Source organism: Nycticebus coucang, chromosome 19 (assembly GCF_027406575.1).
Source record: "Nycticebus coucang isolate mNycCou1 chromosome 19, mNycCou1.pri, whole genome shotgun sequence".
Taxonomy (NCBI): Eukaryota; Metazoa; Chordata; class Mammalia; order Primates; family Lorisidae; genus Nycticebus; species Nycticebus coucang.
Window position 1 is genome coordinate 45,246,823 of NC_069798.1, and position 24,398 is coordinate 45,271,220.

At 38.9% G+C, this 24,398-nt stretch overlaps 1 protein-coding gene and 1 pseudogene across 2 annotated transcripts in view; one reads left to right on the plus strand and one right to left on the minus strand.

The window, feature by feature from the left end:
- DYM (dymeclin) overlaps positions 1 to 24,398 on the minus strand; it is a 449,579-nt gene that overhangs the window by 340,034 nt on the left and 85,147 nt on the right. For both annotated transcript variants that reach the window (XM_053571937.1, XM_053571938.1), the window contains exon 6: positions 20,807 to 20,879. In XM_053571937.1, the coding sequence (XP_053427912.1) occupies positions 20,807 to 20,879 (73 nt within the window). The remainder of the gene's footprint in view (positions 1 to 20,806; positions 20,880 to 24,398) is intronic.
- LOC128572039 (la-related protein 7-like) lies at positions 4,523 to 6,239 on the plus strand (annotated as a pseudogene).

Genomic DNA, 24,398 nt, shown 5'->3' on the forward strand with positions numbered 1-24,398 from the left:
CCTTCGTATTAACCTGGATGGAAGTGGAAGACATTATTCTTAGCAAAGCATCACAAAAATGGAGAAGCATGAATCCTATGTACTCAATCTTGATATGAGGACAATTAATGACAATTAAGTTTATGGGGGGGGGAAGCAGAAAGAGGGATGGAGGGAGGAGGGTGGGGCCTTAGTGTGTGTCACACTTTATGGGGGCAAGACATGATTGCAAGAGGGACTTTACCTAACAATTGCAATCAGTGTAACTGGCTTATTGTACCCTCAATGAATCCCCAACAATAAAAAAAAAAAAAAAAAAAGAATGAGTACAAAAATGGACAAACTGATACTCTCATACACAGCTGGTAGGTATGTAAAATGGTGAAGCCACTTTAGAAAAGTCTGGCTTTTAAACAAAATGCTAAAGTTTGGCTTTTAACTCAAAATGCTAAACCATGTCACCTAGTAATTCCACTCCTAGATACTCCATATACCCCAAAAGAACTCAGAACATGCGTCCACACAAAACCTTGGATATGAGTGCTCATCGCAGCATTATTCTTTATGGCCAAAGCATAGGAACACCCCAATGTCCACCAACGGATGAATGGACAAACAAAATGCGACATACGGATACAAGGGAATACTTTCCAGTGATGAAAAGGAATGAAGTACTGGTAAATGCTGCAACACCATCAACCTCAAACACATTATAAGAAGTAAAGGAAGCCACATATTGCACAATTTCATTTATATAATAAGTCCAGAAAAGCAAATCCGTAAGACAGAAAGCAGACTAGTGGTTGGCAGGGGGAGGGACAGGGAGGAGGACTGCTAATGGTATGGAGTTTCTCTCTGGAGTGATAAAAGGTTCTGGAATTAGACAGTGATACTGGTTTCACAACTTTGCGAGTGTACTCAAAAACGCTGAATTGTATACTTTTAAAGGGCGCATTCTTTGGTATTTGAAATATATCTCAATAAAGTCATTATTTAAAAACAAAAATTAGAAAGCTCTCTCAGTGCTTGTGTAAAATGACTTCCAGGATGGACTTAGCTTGAAAAAGAGCAAAGTTCAAAATATGATTTAGAACTTCCTACCTTTTGGGTGAAAACAGGATAAGACACTATATTCAAAACTAAATATATAGATGCTCCTTGACTTACGATGAGGCTACATACCAGTAAGCCCTTCATATGTTTAAAATACCACAAGTCAAAAATTCACTTAAATACATCTAACCTTATGGACATTATAGCTTAGCCTAGCCTACTTTAAAGATGCTTAAATGCTTACATTAGCCTATAGTTTGGCAAAATCATCTAACACAATGCCTATTTTATAAAAAAAATTGAATACTTATGTAATTTATTGAATACTGCACAGAAAGTAAAAAACAGAATGGCTACATAGGTACTTGAAGTTCCTACCAAATGCTTATCACTTTCACACCATTGTAAAGGCAAAAAGTCTTAACTTGCATCATTAAGTTGGGGGTTGTCTGTATATATGTAAAAAATGTTAAGAAGAATGTGTAACAAATTAAGAATAATGGTTACTTATGGAAGCAAAGGGGAGGACTGGCAAAGTGGGACACAAGAATGAGAAGGGAGGTGGTTCACTTACACCTTTATGTGTTGAGATTACTAACAATATAAATGTATCATCTATTCAAAAACTAATTAATCAGGGCAGTGCCTCTGGCTCAGAGGGTAGGGCGCCATCCCCATTTACCAAGGGTGGCAAGTTCAAACCCGGCCCCGGCCAAACTACAACAAAAAATAGCCAGGCGTTGTGGCAGGCGCCTGTAATCCCAGCTACTCAGGAGGCTGAGGCAAGAGAATCACCTAAGCCCAGGAGTTGGAGGTTGCTGTGGGCTGTGTGACACCACAGCACTCTACTGAGGGCGCTAAAGTGACACAGTCTCTTAAAAAAAAAAAAAACTAAATTAATCAAGAACTCAAAATAGAAAATTGTCATAAATTTTTTTCCCAGGCAAGCCTGGAACAAAGTTTGCTGAGGAAGAGAAAGGTAGGTTTACAGAATAAGAGCAAGGTACAGGCATATGGAGCAAGATACGTTCACCACAGACAGCAAACGGGCCTCCACGGCCAGGGAAGGTAGGCAAAGAGGCCACCATAAATTTTAAAAACTGAATTTTGATCAATTAAAATCTGATGACATATTGAAATAAGAGCAAACAAAAATCAAGGTCACCCAAATCTTAGTCACCAAAATTACGGTATGCTGTAGGAGTCACTGATTCAAAAGTAGGCAAGTTAAGATCTGCTTCTTAGTTCTCTATCAACTCAGTCTGTTCATTCAATGAGTAACTTCTCTGGGTCTCAGTTTTCTTATCTGTAAGTAAGTACATTGAGTGAGATGATCTCTAATGTCATTTCCTGCTATAACTTTCTACAATACTCAGAAAAAGGAATTCAAAGCAGTATTAAATTCTTGTGAAGAGAAAATTTAAAATACATTAATTGAGCTATCTTAAGTGCCAAATTATCAGGGAAAAGAACCGGAGAGGCCAATACTTGGAAGAAACCAAAATTCTACCATGCTGAGTGTGGTGGTTTTTAAAAGATGAAAAATGTTTTAAACCAACACATCTTTCTTGTTTTAATGTCCTTGCATAATCTTCAGAAGACTTTCATTACACAATCACCAAAACAAAGTCAACTTTAAAAAGCCAAAATATTGCTTTGGCTGCCATATCATCCCCAAGAACTTTCCACCATCTGGTCTGGAAATGTCCTAGAACAAACTACTGTTGGAGCAAATTATTAATTTCATGTGAAGAAAAAAAGACAGGCTCCATGGCCTTGCAATACTCTTCTGGAGCAGAGTGGAACACTTGGATAAAGACAAAGCCTTCATGAAATGGGCATTAGTGTTGGCTAAGCGCAAATTCAATGAATACAGATGAAGAAAACATCGTCCTTTTAACTTACTGTTGGGTAGGAAGCCGGATGGTACTGTAAATGGAACATACGTATAACAAAAACAACTGACAAGTTGAATGGATTGACACTGAACTTTAGAAATACCAATATCATGCCAGCACGGAGATAATGGATGTCAAATTTGAAGGAAGGCTAAAACAAGGTATATATTACCAACACCGTCAATAACAGTGTGTTAGCATGACGGCTAGTTTTAAGTTAACAAATCAAAGACATGATAATATGTGTACTCCCCATTTGATAAAAGTCTTAACACTAGAAAAGAGTGCTTAGAGGTTAAGAGCTAAGAAATCTGGATTCTAGTCTCAGAACTGCCACTCGTTGCCTCTATCAACCCCCTTATCTTTTAATTTCAACATACGTAAAAACCAAGGGGGTAGACCATAGAAACTCAAATATCCATTTCATGTTTTTACATTTTGCCAAAATCCAATACTATACTGTTTTTTTTCCTATGCTGTTGATGTAAAAATGCATCAAGTGTTGAAAATACAACCAGAGATCTTGAAATAAGTAAAAGTTCAACATAAAAAAGAGCTTCTAAAAACATCCTTAAGAAAACAAATACATAGACAGATTGATAAAATGGATAAATAATGCTAAAGCAGAAATTCTAAAACTGTAATAATTACAGAAAATATTAAAAAATTATCCCCTAAAGAGATTATACCAATTATAGTTATACAAAAATCTTTTAAGAATCTTGCCTGTATCTTTAAAATATTTTTAAGTTAAATTGGAAAATCATGATTCTGTAATGCATTTTCTTATTACAAGTTATGGATTTTTTAAAAATAAAAATTTTATTTTTAATATTCATCACATCTTTACCAAAATTAAAAATGCGTATAATTAATGACAACTTTCAGATATATATACTGTCTATATCTATACATATTTATACAGTGAATTTATGTACATGAATGTTTGAGCATTAAATAAATTATGATATATTCATGTAACTCATACATAGCTACAAAAAAATAATCAAAGACAGTTCAGGCACAGTGCTTCGTGCTTAACTGTAATCTTAGCATTTTGGGTGGCCAGGAGTTCAAAACCAACCTAGACAACACCAACAGTCCATCTCTACAAAAATTAATCAATGAGGTGTGGCGGCACATGCCTGTAGTCCCAGCTACTCAGGAGGCTAAGGCAGGAGGATCATGTGAGCCCAGATGTTTGAGGCTGCTGTGAGCTACAAAGACGCAACTGCACTCTACTTCAGGTGACAGAGCAAGACTCTGTCTCAAAAAAATTTTTTTAAAGGTAAAAAAAAAAATAGTCTATCTTGTAGGGTACCATTACTGAAATGGAAGATTAGGAACTAAGAATCTAAAGTGAGAAGGAAACTGACTTTTCACTGTATGCTCTTTTATTTGTGTGATTTTTCCCCCATGCATGCATATTACCCATTTGAAAATAAATCAAACATTTTAGCACAGAAATTTTAATAAGGTAGGTCAAAAGATAAAAATAAGGACGCAGAAGGAACCACGACTATAAGGATCAGGAGATGGGAAGGGCTGGAAGATGCAGTACTTTACCTCATATATTGGGCATTGAACCAAGAATGGAAACTGAAAATGGAAACCAAGAAAAGGCAATGGAAGAAGAAAGCACTGAAAAGAAAAAGGAAGTAGAAAAAAAGAAAAGATCTCGAGTTAAACAGGTGCTTGCAGATATTGCAAAGCAAGTAGACTTCTGGTTTGGGGATGCAAATCTTCACAAGGACTGATTTCTTCGAGAGCAGATAGAAAAATCTAGAGATGAATATGTTGATATATCACTTCTGATGTTCTTCAACCAAATGAAAAAAAGAACTACTGATAGGAAGTTAATAGCCAGAGCTTTGAAAAGTTCAACTGTTGTAGGGCAGAATCAGAAGGAAAAAGCCCCCGGGTGAAAGACCACAGGATGAGGATGACTGGACAGTGTATGTGGAGTTACTTCCTAAAAATGTTAATCACAGCTGGATTGAAAGAGTATTTGGGAAATGTGGCAATGTTGTTTACATAAGTATACCACATTGTAAGTGTACTGGAGATCCAAACGGATTTGCCTTTGTGGAATATGAAACAAAAGAACAAGCAGCAAAAACTATTGAGTTTCTTAACAACCCATCAGAAGAAGCACCGAGAAAACCTGGCGAATTTCCGAAAACAGTAAAAAATAAACCCATTTCTTCCTTAAGAGCAGCTGAAGAAAAGAAAGAAAAAGAAGAAAAAAGGCCGAATGAAGAAAGAAAACAATGTCCAGGTGAGAGAGTTAAATATCGACTCAAGCAATGTGAGTGTCTGTAAAATGAAAAGATCGAGAACCACATCTGAGAGCTTTCAAGTAGGAACTACTGAGCCCCCAAAGCAACCCTCCAAGAAAAAGAAAAAAAGAGAAAGAGTTGAAGTATCTAGCTTACCCAAGGTCAGAACAGGGAAGAGGAAGAGAAACAGCTCTCAAGATGCAGAAGCCCTAACTCCCAGATCAAAAGTAAAGCAAATGGCCCAGAAAGACACCATTCAAAAAGAAGCTTCAAAAGTTTCTACAGAAAACAGAGATTTAGAAGTCTTTACTGAAGAGAAAAAGGATACTAGAGACATAAAAGATAGCTCTCTCTTAAAAACAAAAGAAGAAAAAACATAAAGAGAGACATAAAATGGGAGAAGAGGTTATACCATTGAGAGTACTGTCGAAGAATGAATGGATTTGAAAAAAAGAGTGTTTAGCACCGCAAAAAGCTAGCATGGCTTCTTTGAAAAAAACAATATCCCAAATAAAATCAGAGTCAGAAATGGAAACAGTGGTGGAGTACCTCCTAATTCTGGAACAAAAGACGAGGAAAAAAACAACAATGAAGAGTGTCCCCCCAACCCCCACCCCAGGAGAAAGTTAATACAAATACAATGGGACCGCAATTTGTGAGTGGAGTGACTGTGAAGATGGTTAGCACTGAGCCTCTATCGGGCAGTTTCCGGGTTACTTTGGCGGCCTTCTCAGAAGTTGTTTATGTTGATTTGCTAGAAGGAGATACGGAATGCCATGCTAGATTTAAAACACCTGAGGATGCTCAAGCAGTAATAAGTGCACATACGGAAATTAAAAAGAAACACTGCTGGAAAATTGAGATCCTTTCTCAAAGGTACTGGCAAAAGATTGGGTTGATAGACCAGCCGAACTTAATCAGCCTCAGGAAAAGAAAAGAAGCACTGAAAAGTTAATCACCAAAGCAGAAAAGATTCAACTGGCAAAGACTCAACAAGCAAGCAAACACAAGATTTTCTGAATATGATTAAAAAAAATTTCAGTTCACCTCTCAATATTTCACTGAATACCTGAGCTGTTCTTCTTAAGTTCATTTGTATTGTGATAGTACCGGATAATGAATGTTTTCTTAAAAACCTACGTTTAATAAGCTGCGCCTGTAGCTCAAAGGAGCAGGACGCTGGCCCCATATGCCAAAGGTGCCGGGTTCAAACCCAGCCCCAGCCAAAAACTGCAAAAACAAAAAACCTACCTTTAATTAAAAGACATACCTTTGTAACAAAAAACACTGTATCCCCTAAAGCTATTGAAATAAATAAAAATTTTTTAAAAGATAAAAATCAAACTCCTAACAAATTTTTTAAAAATTTAAGATACAAAAAGTTGAGGTAAGAGAGATGAGATATAAAAAGTTGAGATAAATCTCAAAAGTCTGACATTTGACTTGAACATAAATATTAGAAAGATAAAAAAAGGAAAAAGAAATGAACAAATAACACAGAAAAACTCCCCACAAGTGAAGAACATAGATTTGAAAACTGAATAAGCAATCTGTAAAAGAAAAAATCTCCCCCACACCCAAACACATCATATTTCAAAATTCTAAAGATATAACTAAGATTCTAAAATCTTCCTCAGAGGAAAAAGAGGGAAAAAACTTATAAGGCAATGATAATCAGAGGTCAGGATTACCTTTAATAATACTGATAATGTTAGAAGAAAATAAAGGAATGTCTTCAAAGCTCTAAGGAATGATTCTCAATCAGACATTTATACCCAGCCTCTATTCAAACACAAATACAGACAGGCAAAGACTAATACTTTCTTAGAAAACTACATGAAGATGTGCTCCATAAAAAACAAGGGAATAGGGTGGCGCCTGTGGCTCAGTGAGTAGGGCGCCGGCCCCATATACCGAGGGTGGTGGGTTCAAAACCAGCCCCGGCCGAACTGCAACAAAAAAACAGCCGGGCATTGTGGCGGGCGCCTGTAGTCCCAGCTGCTCAGGAGGCTGAGGCAAGAGAATCACATAAGCCCAAGAGCTGGAGGTTGCTGTGAGCCGTGTGACGCCACGGCACTCTACCAAGGGCGATACAGTGAGACTCTGTCTCTACAAAAAAAAAAAAAAAAAAAAACAAGGGAATAAAACAAAAGGCTTTAAAAAATTATCCAAGAAACAGTGGAAGAAACCCAAGAAAGAGTGAAGCAAAATCCCAGATGACACAGCTACCTGACAGGCTTAGAAAGCAACCAGTCTATACTGAAGCAGAAGGACCGAGGGCTGTGATGAAGGCATTCACAAGACTAGGTGTACGGCTTTTAAAAACAAGGCTAAAATAATAAAAAGGAACAAGGCGCTGATCCATGCTACAGTAGGATGAGCTGTGAAAAACATACGAAGTAAAAAAACCCAAACACATAAGGCTACATATGATATGATACCATTTATATGCAATGCCCAAAATAGGCAAATCCCACAGAAACACAGAGCAGATCAGTGGTTGCCAGGGGCTGAAAATGGAGAGGAAATGCTAATGGGCATGGGTTTTCTTGCGTTGGTGAAAATGTTCTAGAATCAGATAGTAGTGATGGTTGCAGAATTTTGCGCATATACTAAAATCAATTAAGTATATAACTCAAAAGAGTGAATTCTGTGGCATGTGAATGCAATCTCAATAAAGCTTTATTTTTAAAAGTGAGTCTAAAATAAAGGGAAACAACACAAAAAATACTAAGAAATGCTCCCCCCCAATTTTTTTTTTTACATACTATACTTCTTGACTTGGGATTACACAAAATTATTATTCCCAATGATACAAATACTATTTAACAAATTTCAACTTTTAAGACAACCCTACAAAGAACAGAAGAGACTGTAAATACTGTCAACTTAATGTAGAAGTAACACCTGCTAGAATTGCTAAAACTGAAAAAAAAAAAAAAACTCTGACAATATGAAATATTGGCAAGAATGCAGAGCAACCAGAACAATCTCACATTGCTAAGGGAAACCCCAAATGGTAAAGCACATTAGAAAACAGTTTATTGGGCGGCGCCTGTGGCTCAGTCGGTAAGGCAACGGCCCCATATACCGAGGGTGGCGGGTTCAAACCCGGCCCCGGCCAAACTGCAACCAAAAAATAGCCGGGCGTTGTGGCAGGTGCCTGTAGTCCCAGCTACTCGGGAGGCTGAGGCAAGAGAATCACTTAAGCCCAGGAATTGGAGGTTGCTGTGAGCTGTGTGAGGCCACGGCACTCTACCGAGGGCCATAAAGTGAGACTCTGTCTCTACAAAAAAAAAAAAAAAAGAAAGAAAACAGTTTATTAAGGTTTGGGGGGAAGGGTTCATTGTTTGTATAAATTTATGGGGTACAATTTTGTTACAGGGATCCACTGTACAATGGTGGAGCCAGGGCTTTCAGTCCAGCATCATTGGAATGACATATATTATGCCCATTAAGTAATTTCTCATCATTCGCCCTCCTACCTCTGCACCCTTTGAGCCTCCACTGACTACAGTACCATATCTGTATGAGGAGCATCCCTCCTCATACAACCCAACAATCCTACTAGGCAACACCATAGGAAAGAAAATACAGTAGTGGTTGCCAGGGACTGGGAATTGGGAAAGAGACCGACTACAAAGAAAAGGAGTAAATTTGCGAGGAAGGGAGATATGTTTGAATTGTTCTGGACCATGATTTCAGCGCACATACACAACTGCATGCCATCTGTCAAAATGCATAGAACTGAACAATCAAAAACATGAATTTTGCTAAAGGTAAATTATACCCTAATACACTTCATTAATTTCAGGTTAATTAGAAGGTACAAAGAAGTAGATCACAATGTTTTGCATTCATCAGGTATAGTCCCTGTTGTAGTTGTGTCCCACTACCATGAGGTGTGCCATATATCCCCTGATTGTGCCCATTAAATGGGAGCACAAAAATCCCCCAACCTCTTCCCCCCCACACACACTTAATTTTAAAAATGACTTTTTTTTTTTTTTTACATCTGGTGCCATTAGAGTGGATTTTCATAGTTGAAGGTGACTCTCATTCCTTAGCAAAGTTTGCTGCCCAAATAATTGATAGCTTCCAGTAATTTACTTAAACTCTCCCCATGCCTAAATAGACTGGGTGGGTCTAATTTTTTAAAAGGTTTTTAGTACTATTTAAGTTACTACCTATAGTTAAACAAACAAAAAAAGCATATTACACAGAAAAACCTAAAATGATCATTTAAATATAGTGTATTTAAAGATACAGCAAGGGGAAATGTGCAAGTAGACAGAGAATCATCTGAGCAGACATCAATACATACTTTAATGAATAAAAATACATTTACATTTTAGCACACAAAAAGTGAAATACTTAGGGATAAATCTAACAAAATATGTACAGTATCTGTATGAGGAAAACTATAAAACTCTGATGTAAGAAACTAAAGATCTAAATAAATGAAAAGATATTCCATGTTCATGGATGGCAAGACTCAACATTGCCAAGATTCTTCCCATTGTGATTAACAGATTCAATGCAATCCCAGTCAAAATCCCAGAAAGTTATTTTGTGGGTATCAACAAGTTAGATCTAAAGTTTATATGGAAGTGTAAAAGGCCAGAGCGTCAATACAAAGCTGAAAGAGAAGTACAAACTAAGAGGACTGGTATTACCCAACTTCAAGACACTAGGATAGATAAAGCTACAGTAACCAAGATAGGGCGATATTGGCAAAAGAATTGACAAATCAATGGAACGGAACACAGTCCCCCAAAACAGACCCACAAACAGTTCATTGATCTTTGATAAAGTAGCAAAAGCAATACAATGTAGAAACAAATGGTGCTGGAAAAACTAGACATCCACATGCAAAAAAAAAATGAATCTAGAAACAGACCTTACACCCTTCACAAAAACTAACTCAAAAAGGATCACAGACCTAAATATAAAATGCAAAATTATAAAACTTCTGGAAGATGACACATATGAAAACTCAAATTATCTCGAGTATGGCAATGATATTTTAGATACGACACCAAAGGCATAATTCACCAAAGAAAGAACTGATAGCATGGGCCTCGTTAAAATTAAAATTTTCTAATCTGCAAAAGATACTCTCATAAAAATGAAAAAGTCAGGGAATGGAAGAAAATTTTGCAAAAGACATATCTGATAACAGACTTATCCAAAATATACAAAGAAGTCTTAAAATTCAACAAGCACAGTGGCTCACCCTTATAATCCCAGCACTTGGAGAGGATGAGGCAGGATTGCAACCCAATTTTAAAATTTGGGGGGCCAAAGTCTACAACAGACATCTAATCAAATATGAAGAGATACTCAATAGCCCATGTTATTAGAGTGCACGACACACTTATCTAAATGTCAAAATTCAAAAAATTAACACCACTAAATGCTGGCAAGGATGTGGGGCAATAGGATTCTCATTGATTGCTGGTGGAAATGCAAAATAGTACAGCCACATTGGTAATTTATAAGAAAATTAAACATACTTTAACCATATAATCCAGCAACTGCACTTCTTGGTATTTACCCAAAGGAACTGAGAACTTACGTCCACACAAACACTCTAACACAAATGCTTTCAGCAGCTTCATTCGTAATTGCCCAAACTTGGAAACAACCAAGATGTCCTTCTGTGGGTGAATGGATAAACTGTGGTATATCCAGACAATGAAATAATTTTGAGCACTAAAAAGAAATGAGCTATCAAGCCATGAAAACATATGGAGGAATCTTAAATGTCTATCCCTAATTGAAAGAAGCCAATCAGAAAAGAATACATATTATTTGATTCGAACTACATGACATTCTACATGACTACAAAACGCAAAATTATGGAGACAGTACAAAGAATGCTGGTTGTCAAGGGTTCTGAGAGGGGGAAGAATGAACGGGTGGAGCACAGGGGATTTCTAAGGCAGTGAAACTACTCTGTATGACACTTTAACAGTGCATACATTTCATTACACATTTGTCAAAACCCATAGAATATACAACACCAAGAGGGGGCCCAAAATTAGAGACTGAATGATGATGTGCCAACGCACCACCCCGGGGGGATGTTGATAGTATGGGAGGCTAGATGCCTTTGGGCATGGGGGATACACAAGAAGTCTGTACTTTCTGCTCAATTTTGTAGTGAACCGAAAACTACTCTTAAAGTCTATTAACTTTTTTCAAAATAGTGGTACATTACTTAGAAATATAAAAGATAAAAGTTTATGTTAACCATCAGAACAGCTAAGAATTAAAAACAGCTATCTCTGGAGAGAAAAGGTATAAAAAGTGATGGGAGTAAGAACATTTGTTTACATTATAAGCTGATACAGTTTGGATGTTTGGCCCCTCTAAATCTCATGTTAAAACATGATCCCCCTCGGCTCAACGCCTGTAGCTCAGCAGTTAGGGCACCAGCCACATATACCAGAGCTGGGAGGTTCAAACCCAGCCAGGCCTACCAAACAACGACAATTACAACAAAAAAATAGCCGGGCATTATGGCGGGCACCTGTAATCCCAGCTACTTGGGAGGCTGAGGCAAGAGAATCGCTTAAGCCCAAGAGTTTGAGGTTGCTGTGACGCCTCGGCACTCTACTGAGGGAGATACAGCAAGACTCTGTCTCAAAAAGAAGAAAAAAAAAAAAATAGTGATCCCCAGTGTTGAAGCTGGGGCAAAGCAGGAGATGTTTGGGTCATGGGGGAAGACCCCTCAAGAATGACTTGGCGTCCTCCCCAGGACAGTGAGTGAGTTCCCTGTAGAGCTGGTCATTTAAAAGAGACTGACACCTCCTCCCTTTCTCTCCCTCTTTCTCTTGTCATGTGACAAGCCTGCTCCCCCTTCACCTTCCTCTTTAATTAGAAACTCCCAGAAGACTTCCCCAGAAGCAGATGCGGGTGTGATGCTTTTTGTACAATCTATAGAAGCATGGGCCGAATGGATCCCTTTTCTTTATAAATTACCCAGTCTTAAACTATTCCTTTATAGCAACACAAAACAGACTAACATTTAGGCCCTCTGTGCTAAGTAATTTTTTTCCCCAAAACCACATGCATAAAAAAAAAACCAGGTGCATACAATGTATTTACCTTAAAATAAAACTTAGCATCAATGACTAGTAGAAAATATCCAAATGTAATATAAATTTAGATTATGTCTGAAATTACTTTGTGAAGAAATGTTATGTAACCGAAAAAAATTAAAACGAAAAAAGCAATTTTGGGGAGACAATTCCTTTTAAAAATTAGTTACTAATGTCAAATCATCTCATTCATATTTTCCTATACATTACTTAAAAACAGCAAAAGAAATTAACAAAAGTATTCAATAACAATCTTGATTTTTTTTTTTTTTTTTTACAGTTTTTGGCCAGGGCTGGGTTTGAACCCACCATCTCCGGCATATGGGGGGACCCCCTACTCCTTTGAGCTACAGGTGCCATCCATAACAATCTTGATTTATTTTACTGGTAAAAATTCTTTGAAGGAGGGTGGCGCCTGTGGCTCAAGGAGTAGGGCGCCGGTCCCATATGCCAGAGGTGGCGGGTTCAAACCCAGCCCTGGCCAAAAAAAACAAAACAAAAAAAAAATTCTTTGAAGGCAAAGATTATTTCCGGGCTGAGCTAATAACCAGTGACCTGAATTTAGGAAAGTCTCTTTCTTTCTCTCTACTTTAGTGACATCATATATAAAATAGAAGGGCTAGTATATATAAGCTTAATCCCAGTTTTAAAATCCAAAGATTATATGACATTTAAGTAGCCCCTAATGTGCAGGGAAATTTGCCTGTATATATGGTCAAAATGACAGTCGGAATTCAGGACTCCGCTCTTGTTGCTGTTAATCTTTCACATCTAATGCCAAACTAGAACAGTTCTTGGAAACAGCCAGAGAAACCCCTCCCAGCAGCTGGACACAACAGAAACTTGTTTCAGTTCTCACAGAGATTATTTAACCTTGTTCTGTTACATTTCAGACATCCTGCATCTTCAGACCACTATACTTGTTAATGACCAAGTGCTACTCCTTTTTACCGAGAAGTTTAAAATATGAAAATTATGTCAGAAGCAAATAAATTCACAGTTAATCTTGAGTATACAGTATATGTATACTGTAAGTATATACAGGAAGACAACACACCTTATACAGCATTGTAAATTTTATAAAAGCATTTTCCAGGGCATTATTTTGGTCCTCAAGGCAATGCTGCACTACAATAGCTAGTGAAAGCACTAGACCAGCAGTTCTCAACCTGTGAGTTGCAACCCCTTTTTAACAATGAAAATACACTGCAGCATCAGGAAGGTAGAGAACCACTGCACTAGACAGATCTCATTCCAGAAGAAATGCTCCCTCTCAGCTGCTGGCCCCTCTATTGCAATTAAGGACTTGATGGATATTAACTACCAGCTTGCCTAGCTGTTCCTTCAATAGCTATGTGAGATTCTTCAATGACTATGCCATTCAATTTCCATATCTAAACATTAAAAAACGGAACTACAGGTCTTTAAATGTCCTTTTTAAGTGACAATCTCTGATCTGTTAATCCCATTTTTAAAATGAGAAAACCAAGGCCTGGAGTGGCACTGCTGGATAGTGGCAAAACAAGGATGCAAGGTATATCTTCTGGATCCAGGATTAGAGAATATTTTTCTGCTATATAATAATATATCCTGTGCTTCCACACAATTATCAGTTAAGCATGTATAAACACATATCTTTTAAAAGCAGCATCATTTGTGCTACTGAATATATTTTGGTGAGATCTCTTCAATAAATAAGGTAATAAAATAGCTTACACATTAAAAAATGTTTTTAACTGGGACTTCAACCCCTCAGGCACCAGACATCAATTTTTAAGCTATTGTGAGCTTAATACATTACATTGTCTTGATACCTGAAAATTCTATCATCTTTAATTCAATGTCTGTAATATCTTAAATGCCTAATTCATCTGGAAATCTGTAGTAGACAGTTACCTTATAGCACCTAAAACTTAAATGCTACCTTGCTTTTGTACACTCTACTCCCACATCCTCCCTGGTTGAGTCTTGATTTAGCAAACTCAGCATCAACACGCAGGGCCTAACAGGCCCTTCACTGCCAACCAGGGTCTCTCCCATCTTCACTCTCTTCCAACCACTTGGAAACTTCATCAAGAAGCCATTTATGACTCTTCAGGCTCTTGAACTGCCTACTCACTGGTAGCACCAAATGTTGTCAATATTCAAATTTTCCACAATGTAACATCTAAACCAGTACCATTAGTCCATGGGTTGAATAAATGCGTATTTTATATTCTGTCATTACATCTCAAACCCTTTGAATAAATTGAATTTATATATATAATTCTTAGTTTCATCTTTCCAAATATTTCCAAAATGGATTTTAAAGAAATGGCTCTAAAAATTATATCCTTTTATATCTTAATAAACAGAACCCTAAACATAATCCAATCTTTAGTCCAGTCCTTAACATTTAAGTCTTCCTTCTCTCAAACAACATAGTTTGTCTATCCCTCATCTTCCACAAAGTCCCTATTTGTCTCAAACTAATGCATTTGTGATTCTCCAAACATATTATTCACACCTAAGACCTCCCTATCTAGGGCCTTTCTCCCTCTTCGATGATCCAACCACTGCCAATCACTATAGCTCCAAATGACCGTGTCATTTATCAACTGTTCCACTCACTGGGCTACCTTTCTCTCTACCTATCCACCTCTAAGCCAGGCCTTTCTTTGTCCAGTATATACATATAGGCTGTGATGTGAGAAAGGGGGAATGGGTACAAACACAGATGAAGTTCACCTGCCACTCACCTCTGGCTGTGTGGCACAGTTCCTCCTAATAGGCCATGGACCAGTATTGGTCCGCAGCCTGGGGCTTGGGGACCACATTTTAGAGGATGAATTTTTTTTTTTTTTTGAGACAGAGTCTCACTATGTCACCCTCAGTAGAGTATCCTTGGCATCACAGCTTACAGCAACCTCAAACTCTTAGGCTTAAATGATTCTCTTGCCTCAGCCTCCCAAGTAGTTGGGACTACAGGCATCTGCCACAACACCCGGCTATTTTTTGGTTAGAGTTGTCATTATTGTTTGGCAGGCCTGGGCTGGATTCAAACCTGCCAGCTCCAGTGTATGTGGCCAGTGTCCTACCCACTGAGTTACGGGCGCCAAGCCTAGAGGATGAATTTAATTAAGAAGAAATCATTATACTATGAATTTATATATGTAAGAAATATATAAATTATTATCCTATATTATAATCTAGGAACCAAGATACAAAGCAAATTGTCCCTAAACTAAATGGCCCAGACTACTCAGCATTCATAACCATTTAATCTACTATTAATTAGTGGCTCATGCCTGTAGTCCCAGCACTTTGGGAGGCCAAGGCAGGAGGACAGCTGGAGGCCAGTTCAAGACCAGCCTAAGCAACAAAGTAAGACCCTGTCTCTACAAAAAAATTAAAATATTAGCCAGGTGTTGTGGCAGGCACCTGTAGTCTTAGCTACTAAGGAGGCTGAGATGAGAAAATCACTTAAGGCCAGGAATTAGAGGTCACAGTGAGGCATGATCATGCCATTGCATTCCAGTGACGGAGTGAGATCCTGTCTCTTAAAAAAAAAGAAAAGAAAAGTTGTCAGGTATTATTTCTCTGTATTTCAGCTTCTAGCAGCCTCTTTCTACTACCAATGTCAGTAAAACACCCAGTAGTTATAATGTGCCAACTACAAAGAGCTCTGAACCACTACATTTGCAATGGAATCTGCCTTAGCACAATCCTGTTTCTGTACACACTAGATGTTGAAAAACAAAATGCTTCAAACACACTAAACAGGGCACGGTGGCTCACGCCTGTAATCCTAGCACTCTGAGAGGCCAAGGCGGGTGGATTGCCTGAGCTCATGAGAGCTCAAGAGTGAGACCCTGTCTCTAAAACAGCTGGGCCTTATGGCAGGTGCCTATAGTTCCAGCTACTCAGGAGGCTGAGGCAAGAGGATCACTAAAGTTTGAGGTTGCTGTGAGCTGTGACTCCAGGGTGTCTCTACCCAGGGTGACCGAGTAAGGCTCTGTCTCAAAAAAATAAAAAATAAATAAAATAAACACACTGAACAGAGTATACTTCTACTAATTTACTTAGTAAGGATATTTTTTTTCTGAGATTCCACCATGTGCCAGGCTAACCTGAATACCAGAGATACAGCAGTGAGAACACCAAGTGCTGGCACAAGAAGAGCCCCTGTTTACAGGGAGCTGCCATTCTAATTTTATTGGAGAAATATGAGCAAGAGAGCTAACAGATAAATATGAAAAGTAGTGAAAAGCAGTAAGACAAAAAAAAAAGCGTGATCAAAGGACAAAGAATGAGAGAGGAGCTATTTTAAGGTAGGCAGAGTAGCCATTTCTAAGAAATAGACCCCAGAGCAGAAAGTGTGGAGGGTGTCAGGATGGGAGCCAAGCAAGCATCTGAAGGGAGACAGTGGCTGCAGGAGGAGGAAGGGCAAAGGCCCTGGAGACAGGGTAGCTGGCATGTTCCTCATGAGCAAGGACACCAGAGAAGCTGAAGCACAAGGAGTGAGGTGGATCTTAACAAGTAACATCAAATACTCCCCGGACACAACAAGTAGAGTAAGTCACATTACACAAATAGATACACACTCCCTAAAAAGGGGAATAAAGGCGATCAATTATGAAAATCTCATCTCCCTGATCTATAACTTATGAAAAAACTAGAACAGGGTTTTTTTAGATTTAATTATAATTGAAAAAAATCTATAAGTCAGGGCCAGGCTAAAAATTAAACAGTTCCAGTTATCAGGGCGGCACCTGTGGCTCAGTGGGTAGGGCACCGGCCGGATATAACAAGGGTGGCGGGTTCAAACCTAGCCCCAGCAAAACTGCAACAAAAAAATAGCTGGGCACTGTGGCAGGTGCCTGTACTTGGGAGGCTGAGGCAAGAGAATCGCCTAAGCCCAGGAGTTGGAGGTTGCTGTGAGCTGTGACATCACAGCACTCTACTGAGGACAATAAAGTGAGACTCTGTCTCAAAAAAAAGATAATTCTAGTTGTCAATGAGTTCACAGGGCATAAGGCAGAACACATAAATGGATCTTAGGGAAAGAAGTTGTATATCAGGTTAAGGGGCCAGTTAGAAAGACCTACTCTGAGCAGACCTAACATGGACCTTTCCAGACTGGCAGCACTGGAGAGAAGGGTTGCGGTCTGTACTTGACATTGACATCATCAAATACAGCTAACAATATATATATCATATGCTTCATAAATAGCTACCTGTGCCAAAAAACAGTAGCAACAAAAAAACAGATAAAAAGACAAGGAAATAAATCTAGTTTGAGACCTCAAAATAATTTCTATTTTATAATAAAACAGCACCACAAGCAGTCCCCAAAATATAAGTATTGAGTCTATGCAACATATCACTGCTTCTGCTGCTATGGTCCTTTGGCCCCATCTCAACTCTGGCACCGGGTTGATTCACAGAAGACACTTACCAGTAACACTGCAAGAACCCACACAGTGTCACAAATTCCAAACTGGGCTTCTAACTCTGGCCTACCTACACATGTTCCTTCTATGGCTCTCAGAAACAGAAAATCAAATACCTCACGTTCTCACTCGCAAGTGGGAAATAAACAATGGATATGCCTGGGCATACGGCGTGGAATAACAGACACTGGCGATTCCAAAGGGGGGAGGGAGGAGGAGAGGGAGGGGTAAAAAATTCCACATTAGGCACAATGTACACTATTTGGATGACAGGGACACTAAAAGCCCAGACTTCGCCCCTGCAAAATATATCCACATAACAAAGCTGCACTTGTACCCTCTAAACCTATAAAAATAAGTTTTAAAAAAGAAAGAAAAACATATTAATGATTTAACAAAGTCTCATAAGAAACATTTAAGCTAGTGTTGAACTACCCTCAGTGGCCATTAAAATTAGAGTCCTCTTGTTATTCACCCACAAATTCAACAAAGGCTGAATTAACAATGTTAGGTGTGAAATGTTTATAGTACTCCCTCCCTTCTCATATATTCATATTCCTTCTTACATTATAAGCTGATCTATTACGCTGCACTATGGTTAGAGTAGATGAAACATTTAGAGAGTAGTTTGGTTTCACGTGGAAACTGTAACCAAGACAAACCTTCTTGTAGGATGGAGTTCCAAGAACATTAAATCATAAGAAATTGTTTCAGCAGCTGGTTAAAGCCAAGTGTACATAATATAAGACACCTGGCTGGCTGTGCATTTTCAGTTAATTTAAAAGGTATAAACACATTAAAACACTGAAATGTTTGCTGTGTTACACTATCTGCTTGCTCCTTAAGAGTGTTTAAATGGCTGTTCTATTCCTTGTGTTCCTGGCCTACTTCCATCCCCCTTAATGTCACCACAACATATTATTAATAAAAGGCAAAATAAAAGAACATACTCATTTAGAATATATATATACTAAATTGTTGGTATTTGGTAATGAAAAAATATAATTAGCGGTGGTGCTATTTTGAATATTAAATCAGCAACATGGATGAAGCACCTCACATACAGTACAACATTATAACCAATACACGTTATACATGTTCCCACCCTCCCTCTTCTGACCATATGTTAAAAAAATCCTAACTATAGGGGCTTAACCAAGATAGGTGTTTACTTCTTCCCACATAAAAAAAGAAATCTAAAGATATGGGATGAAGGGTGAGTGTAATGGTTTCACAATTATCATCAATATCTCAGGTTCCTGGGACATTTTTCTTTGCAAGTGGCACTCATGATAATTTCAAGATGGCCCAAGCACTGCCCCCACATTCCAGAAAGAAGAGAACAATGAGCAAAAGACTGAAGGGGGCATGCCCTGCAAGTTCATGGCTTCTGCTTATGTATACTTAACCCAAACTATGTTATGTGGCCACCTCTAGCTGCCAAGGTGTCTAAAAACTAAGCTGGGCACACAGTGCCACCCCCAAACAATATTGGAGTTCCATTAGAAAAGAAGGGGAGAAAAGAAGGGGAGAAAGGATGATGAGCTGTATCCATCACAAGACTTCAGCTCGAATGGGAAATTGTCCCCTGCTGACGTCCCCTTCCCTATCTGATTGACTCCTCACTTGTCACAGCCCTACCTTCAAGGCTGCACACCAGTAGGCCAAATCATAACAGGGACTGGTGGTTCTCACTTCTAAATCTCATTAAAATTCTGGATGCTGCGCTCATGTACAACAGAAGTTGAGCCCATTTTCTTACAAATAGCTGTCAAAAAGCACATTTCTAACCACATCCCCATGTAGACTGAGATTCTGTAATGATAAACCTTAAATCTATTTCTGTTTTTCAAAAATAATTCCTTTAAAATATACATTGGGGTGAAAACTAGTTCTTCAGGGATAAAAAAAAATGTTGTAGACATAGGGCCTTTACCCTCCAAAGGATCAGCAACAGATATTCAGTGTGTCAAGGGCATTTAAATTTCATTACAGGAGAGAGGCAAGTATGAAAGAACTGTCTAACAAGGCTTTTCAAGGAGACAATTTTTTTTAAAAAGATTGAGAATCATTGCATTAAAAGTAACAAATAAGAAAAACATTCTGCATCACATGGAATTGCAAAGAGCTGCAGTGACAGAAGCCCAGTTATAGTAGTGTAAACAAATAAGGTTCTATTTTTGTCCCATGAGCAGTCTGGGTGAGGAAGGGGGGTGAGTATTGTTGACTTTGGTTCAGTAGCTCAATGATGTCAAAGCAGAATTTTCTGTGAGTCTCATTGGTTCCTGATGCCAAGATGAATATGCAACTCAAAAGACTCTGTCCACATTCCAGGAAAAGGGACTGTCAAGAATGAAAAGATATGCCTCCTAGCGGAGTCAGTTCCCTTTGAAGAGCCTTCCCAAAAATCTCATGTAGGACCTTCTCCTGTATCTCAAGGACCACACCTTCCTTTAAGAAAGGCTGGAAAAAGACATTTCTCCACAAGAGGCCAGTAATAAAATAAGGAAACCAAAAAGAAAGGGAAAACAAATACTGGTGATCAACTAGCCATGTCTACCACATATAAACAAAATTTAAATTGCTTCTTTTGTAAACTTTTGTATCAGAGATCTGTAAGTTCTCTTATTACATAGATCGATCTAATTCTATGCTACTATATGCTTAATTAAGAGTTTATTTTCCAGGAGGGACCCATAGCTCAGTGGGTAGGGAGCCAGCCATATACACCGAGGCTGGTGGGTATGAACCCAGCTCCAGCCAGCTAAAACAACAATGACAACTGCAACCAAAAATAGACTGGCGTTGTGGCGGGCGCCTGAGAAAAGGGAAAAAAAAAAAGTTTATTTTCCCTTTAACATCGTAACCTTTTTGTTTTGATGATGGATAGAGTCTAAATATTATTAGGCAAGAGAAAGAAAACAACTTTATAGACATACAATTTTTAAAAGATGCACAAGAAAGTACAGCAGCAGAACTTACAAAGTCTTCGTCATGATCGATTATTATCTTTAATGTACAAGGAAGAGAAAATAAATCCTGGCTTAGCCAGAACTTACAAGAGTGGAATATCAGTGATCAACTGCATCAAACAGCAGAGCAATTCTTCCAAAAGATCTTCTGAGTCAGAACCTGGAAAGACACATGAAAAGTTTTTTAACAAAATATACAGTACTTTTTATCCTCATTTTCATTCTATTTATGAGGTTAAAATGTTATCATTACATAAACTCAGACACTAGTGTTGACCTCTGAATAAATTCTAAAACCATGAGTAAGTTAACGTCTGCTACAATCTTTATCTAGTATAGGAACTTTCAACTCCAGCAATTAAGAAAGCTTTCAAAGCCTGAAGGTATTTAAGGCTCCTACAGGCCAGTAGATTTCAAATCTCTTATACTGCACTATGTTACTTCCAATGAAATCTTATATTAAAGTCAAATATATAAAACAGGTAAAAATCAAGCTCCCTGGCTGCCTTGTTTGAAGCAGGGGCAGAAGACCTGTGCCCTCCCCTCTATGAATACCTGGCCGTGTTCTGGATCTTCCCTATGGGCCTCATGGCCCCACAGACCCAAACCCACTGAAAAGGCTAACCACCACTTTACAACAATGATCCAAACATAAAATGCTTGCCCAAGTCACAGAATAAAGAGGTAAAGGCAAAATTCAAACTATCATTCCAACGTGTACGATCTTTATCTCAAACTGCTGTAGAAAAGGGACCTCCAAATGTCCAAACCCAATAAATACTGTATGTGACTTCTGGTTGTGGACACTACTGACACCTACTCCTTCATGAAATCCTGTCAGTCCTCAGTTCCTATCTCTTACTTGAAAGCCACTTCTTTACCTATTTCTTCAGCTACTGGTGTGTGCCCCTGAGTCCTACATTGGCTCTCTTCCTTCTCACTCTCTATGCTCTCCTTTGCCAACCACCACTTACGTGCTGGCGGATCCTAAACCTATGGCCTCCCTCTTCACCTCTCTGCTGAACTCCTATCTTTGTACCCAATTGCCTACTGGCTACTTCCTCTCCTAGACACATCACAGTGTCTCAATCTCAGCAAGTTCAAAACTGAATTCATCTCTGCCAACACTTGGAATACTTATTTCTTCACCCTCTTTTGTGGTGACTGTGTTAGCAACCCAAGGCCAAAACCCAGACTACTCTCTCTCACTCAGCCTTGTATGAACAATCTCTAGGTCCCCTCGAGTACACAGTCCACCTCTGATTATTTCCTCTTTTCTTCCTTCTCTTCATGATTTTGTTTATTATCTCTCTTTTTTTTTTTTTTTTTTGTGGTTTTTGGCCGGGGCTGGGTTTGAACCTGCCACTTCCGGCATATGGGACCGGCACCCTACTCCTTGAGCCACACGCACTGCCCTGTTTATTATCTCATCATCCCAGTTCAGTTAAACAAGTCTACTAAATTAAAACTCATCCCGGATTCCTGTACACTTTCCTAATTAGTAGTCATACCCCCAATTTTACTCTCTCCAATCCAAACTCCAGATTGATTAAAGGCAGCTGCCCCTTTCACTCACCTGGCTTAGATCTTTTCAATTACCCGAAGCTGATTACTAGGTATCAAAAAGACTTCCAAGCTCCAAAGTACAGCATGTCAGACCCTTCAACCCTTCTGAACACAGGCCCTGCAACCCTTTCTCCCTTCATCTCCCTCCGATGCCCCCTTCACAATATATATTCCAGTGATACCTAGCTATATGTTAGAGGCCACCAAACACCTCAGTAAATTCCCTGGGATACCCTCAAACAATAAAAACTCAAGTTTTAAAAGCCCATCTGTATCCATCCAACCTATCCTCAGTCTACATCTTCTCTACAAAACCCAACTCTCTGAATAAAAATAATCTTCTATAAAGTATCTGTGCCCCATGTGTAAGCCTTCCATTGCATATGTTGATTACATTTTACCATCTTTCTGTCTACATACAGGCAGGCCCTTGACTTCTTAAGAGTGATGGCTCACAAAGAGTTTGCACATGCTATGCACTCAGTACAGTTTGCAGAAATGAAACCAAGGGTCTACGGACAAATCCAGCAGTTATTTCCAAAGCATCAAAGCATTTGGACTCTCAAAAATCTTTTCACAGTATTTTTTTCTAGACCACAATACCACCTGGTATTCAGAAATTTCTTCCTGCCTTGCCATAAATAGAACTGGCATAGCAACCCTCGGAGAGGTAAGTATAAGTCCTAAAGAGAATATTAAATCATAATGAGCATACTAGTCAATGCCTAAAAGGATACATGGCAAGTTCAACAGCCACATTAAATCTCACTCAAAAAAGCAGTGAACTTGACTCAACTAGTGAAGAAAATAAATAAGTGGGCAGCACCTCTGGCTCAAAGGGGTAGGGCGCCAGCCCCATATGCCAGAGGTGGCAGGTTCAAACCCAGCCCTGGCCAAAAACTGCAAAACAAAAAAAAGTAACATTTGTCTCTGAGGTTACATGATAAGGGGTAGACCTAACTAAAATCCGTCCCATTCCCAAAGCTATCCAACATAACCAAAGTGAGTTAACAGGCTATTCCAATAAGTCAATTTGTTGGCATATAATATACACTAATACGTGTTTGTTGAACTGTCACACTCCTTGGCTCTTTCTACAGAATGTGGTGTCCCAGACCCAAGTAAGAACATTTAAAATCACTGATTCCCTAAATAATGTTTCAGGCCGAATGCCAGTTTAATAACATATCCCTGTTCAGCCAAGCAGCCAGCACAGTTTTTCAGTTAGAGGAGGTGAGGGAACAAGCACTTGGGAGCCACAGATGGCGCATGACTGGATTGTTTTGTGCTTCTAGGGAGTGAGCATGCCTAAGGTTTAAATCTGAAGATGGTGACGAGGACTCTCTACTCAGTTCATGTGCCATCAAAATCACGACCTCAGCCAAGTTTACAGCTGGATCAATTAAGGAACATATTCATAGCTTCATTATCAATGTAATATAATAATGAAGATAATGATATAGTTGATATAAGCAAAATGTAGCATTTCATGGTCAAAGCTCTGTCAAAAGAAAAGAATAAGCAGGGCGGCGCCTGTGGCTCAGTGAGTAGGGCGCCGGCCCCCTATGCTGAGGGTGGCGGGTTCAGACCCAGCCCCGGTCGAACTGCAACAGAAAAATAGCCGGGCATTGTGGCGGGCGCCTGTAGTCCCAGCTGCTCGGGAGACTGAGGCATGAGAATCGCGTAAGCCCAAGAGTTAGAGGTTGCTGTGAGCCATGTTACACCACGGCACTCTGTCCGAGGGCGGTACAGTGAGACTCTGTCTCTACAAAAAAAAAAAAAGAAAAGAAAAGAATAAGCAATTTCTAGTTGAAATCTCTGAAGATTTCCATTTACTAAAAAATTCCTCATATTTTAAAAGAAGAATGGCCAGGCAAGGTGGCACATGCCTATAATCCTAGCACTCTTGGAGGCCAAGGTGGCCGGATTGCTTGAGCTCTGGAGTTTGAGACCAGCCAGAGCAAAAGCAAGACCTCCATCTCTACTAAAAATAGAAAACTGAGGCAAGAGGCTCGCTTGAACCCAAGAGTTTGAGGTTGCTATGAGCTATCACACCATAGCACTCTACCCAGGGTGACAGCTTGAGACTGTCTCAAAGAAAAAAAAAATGAGT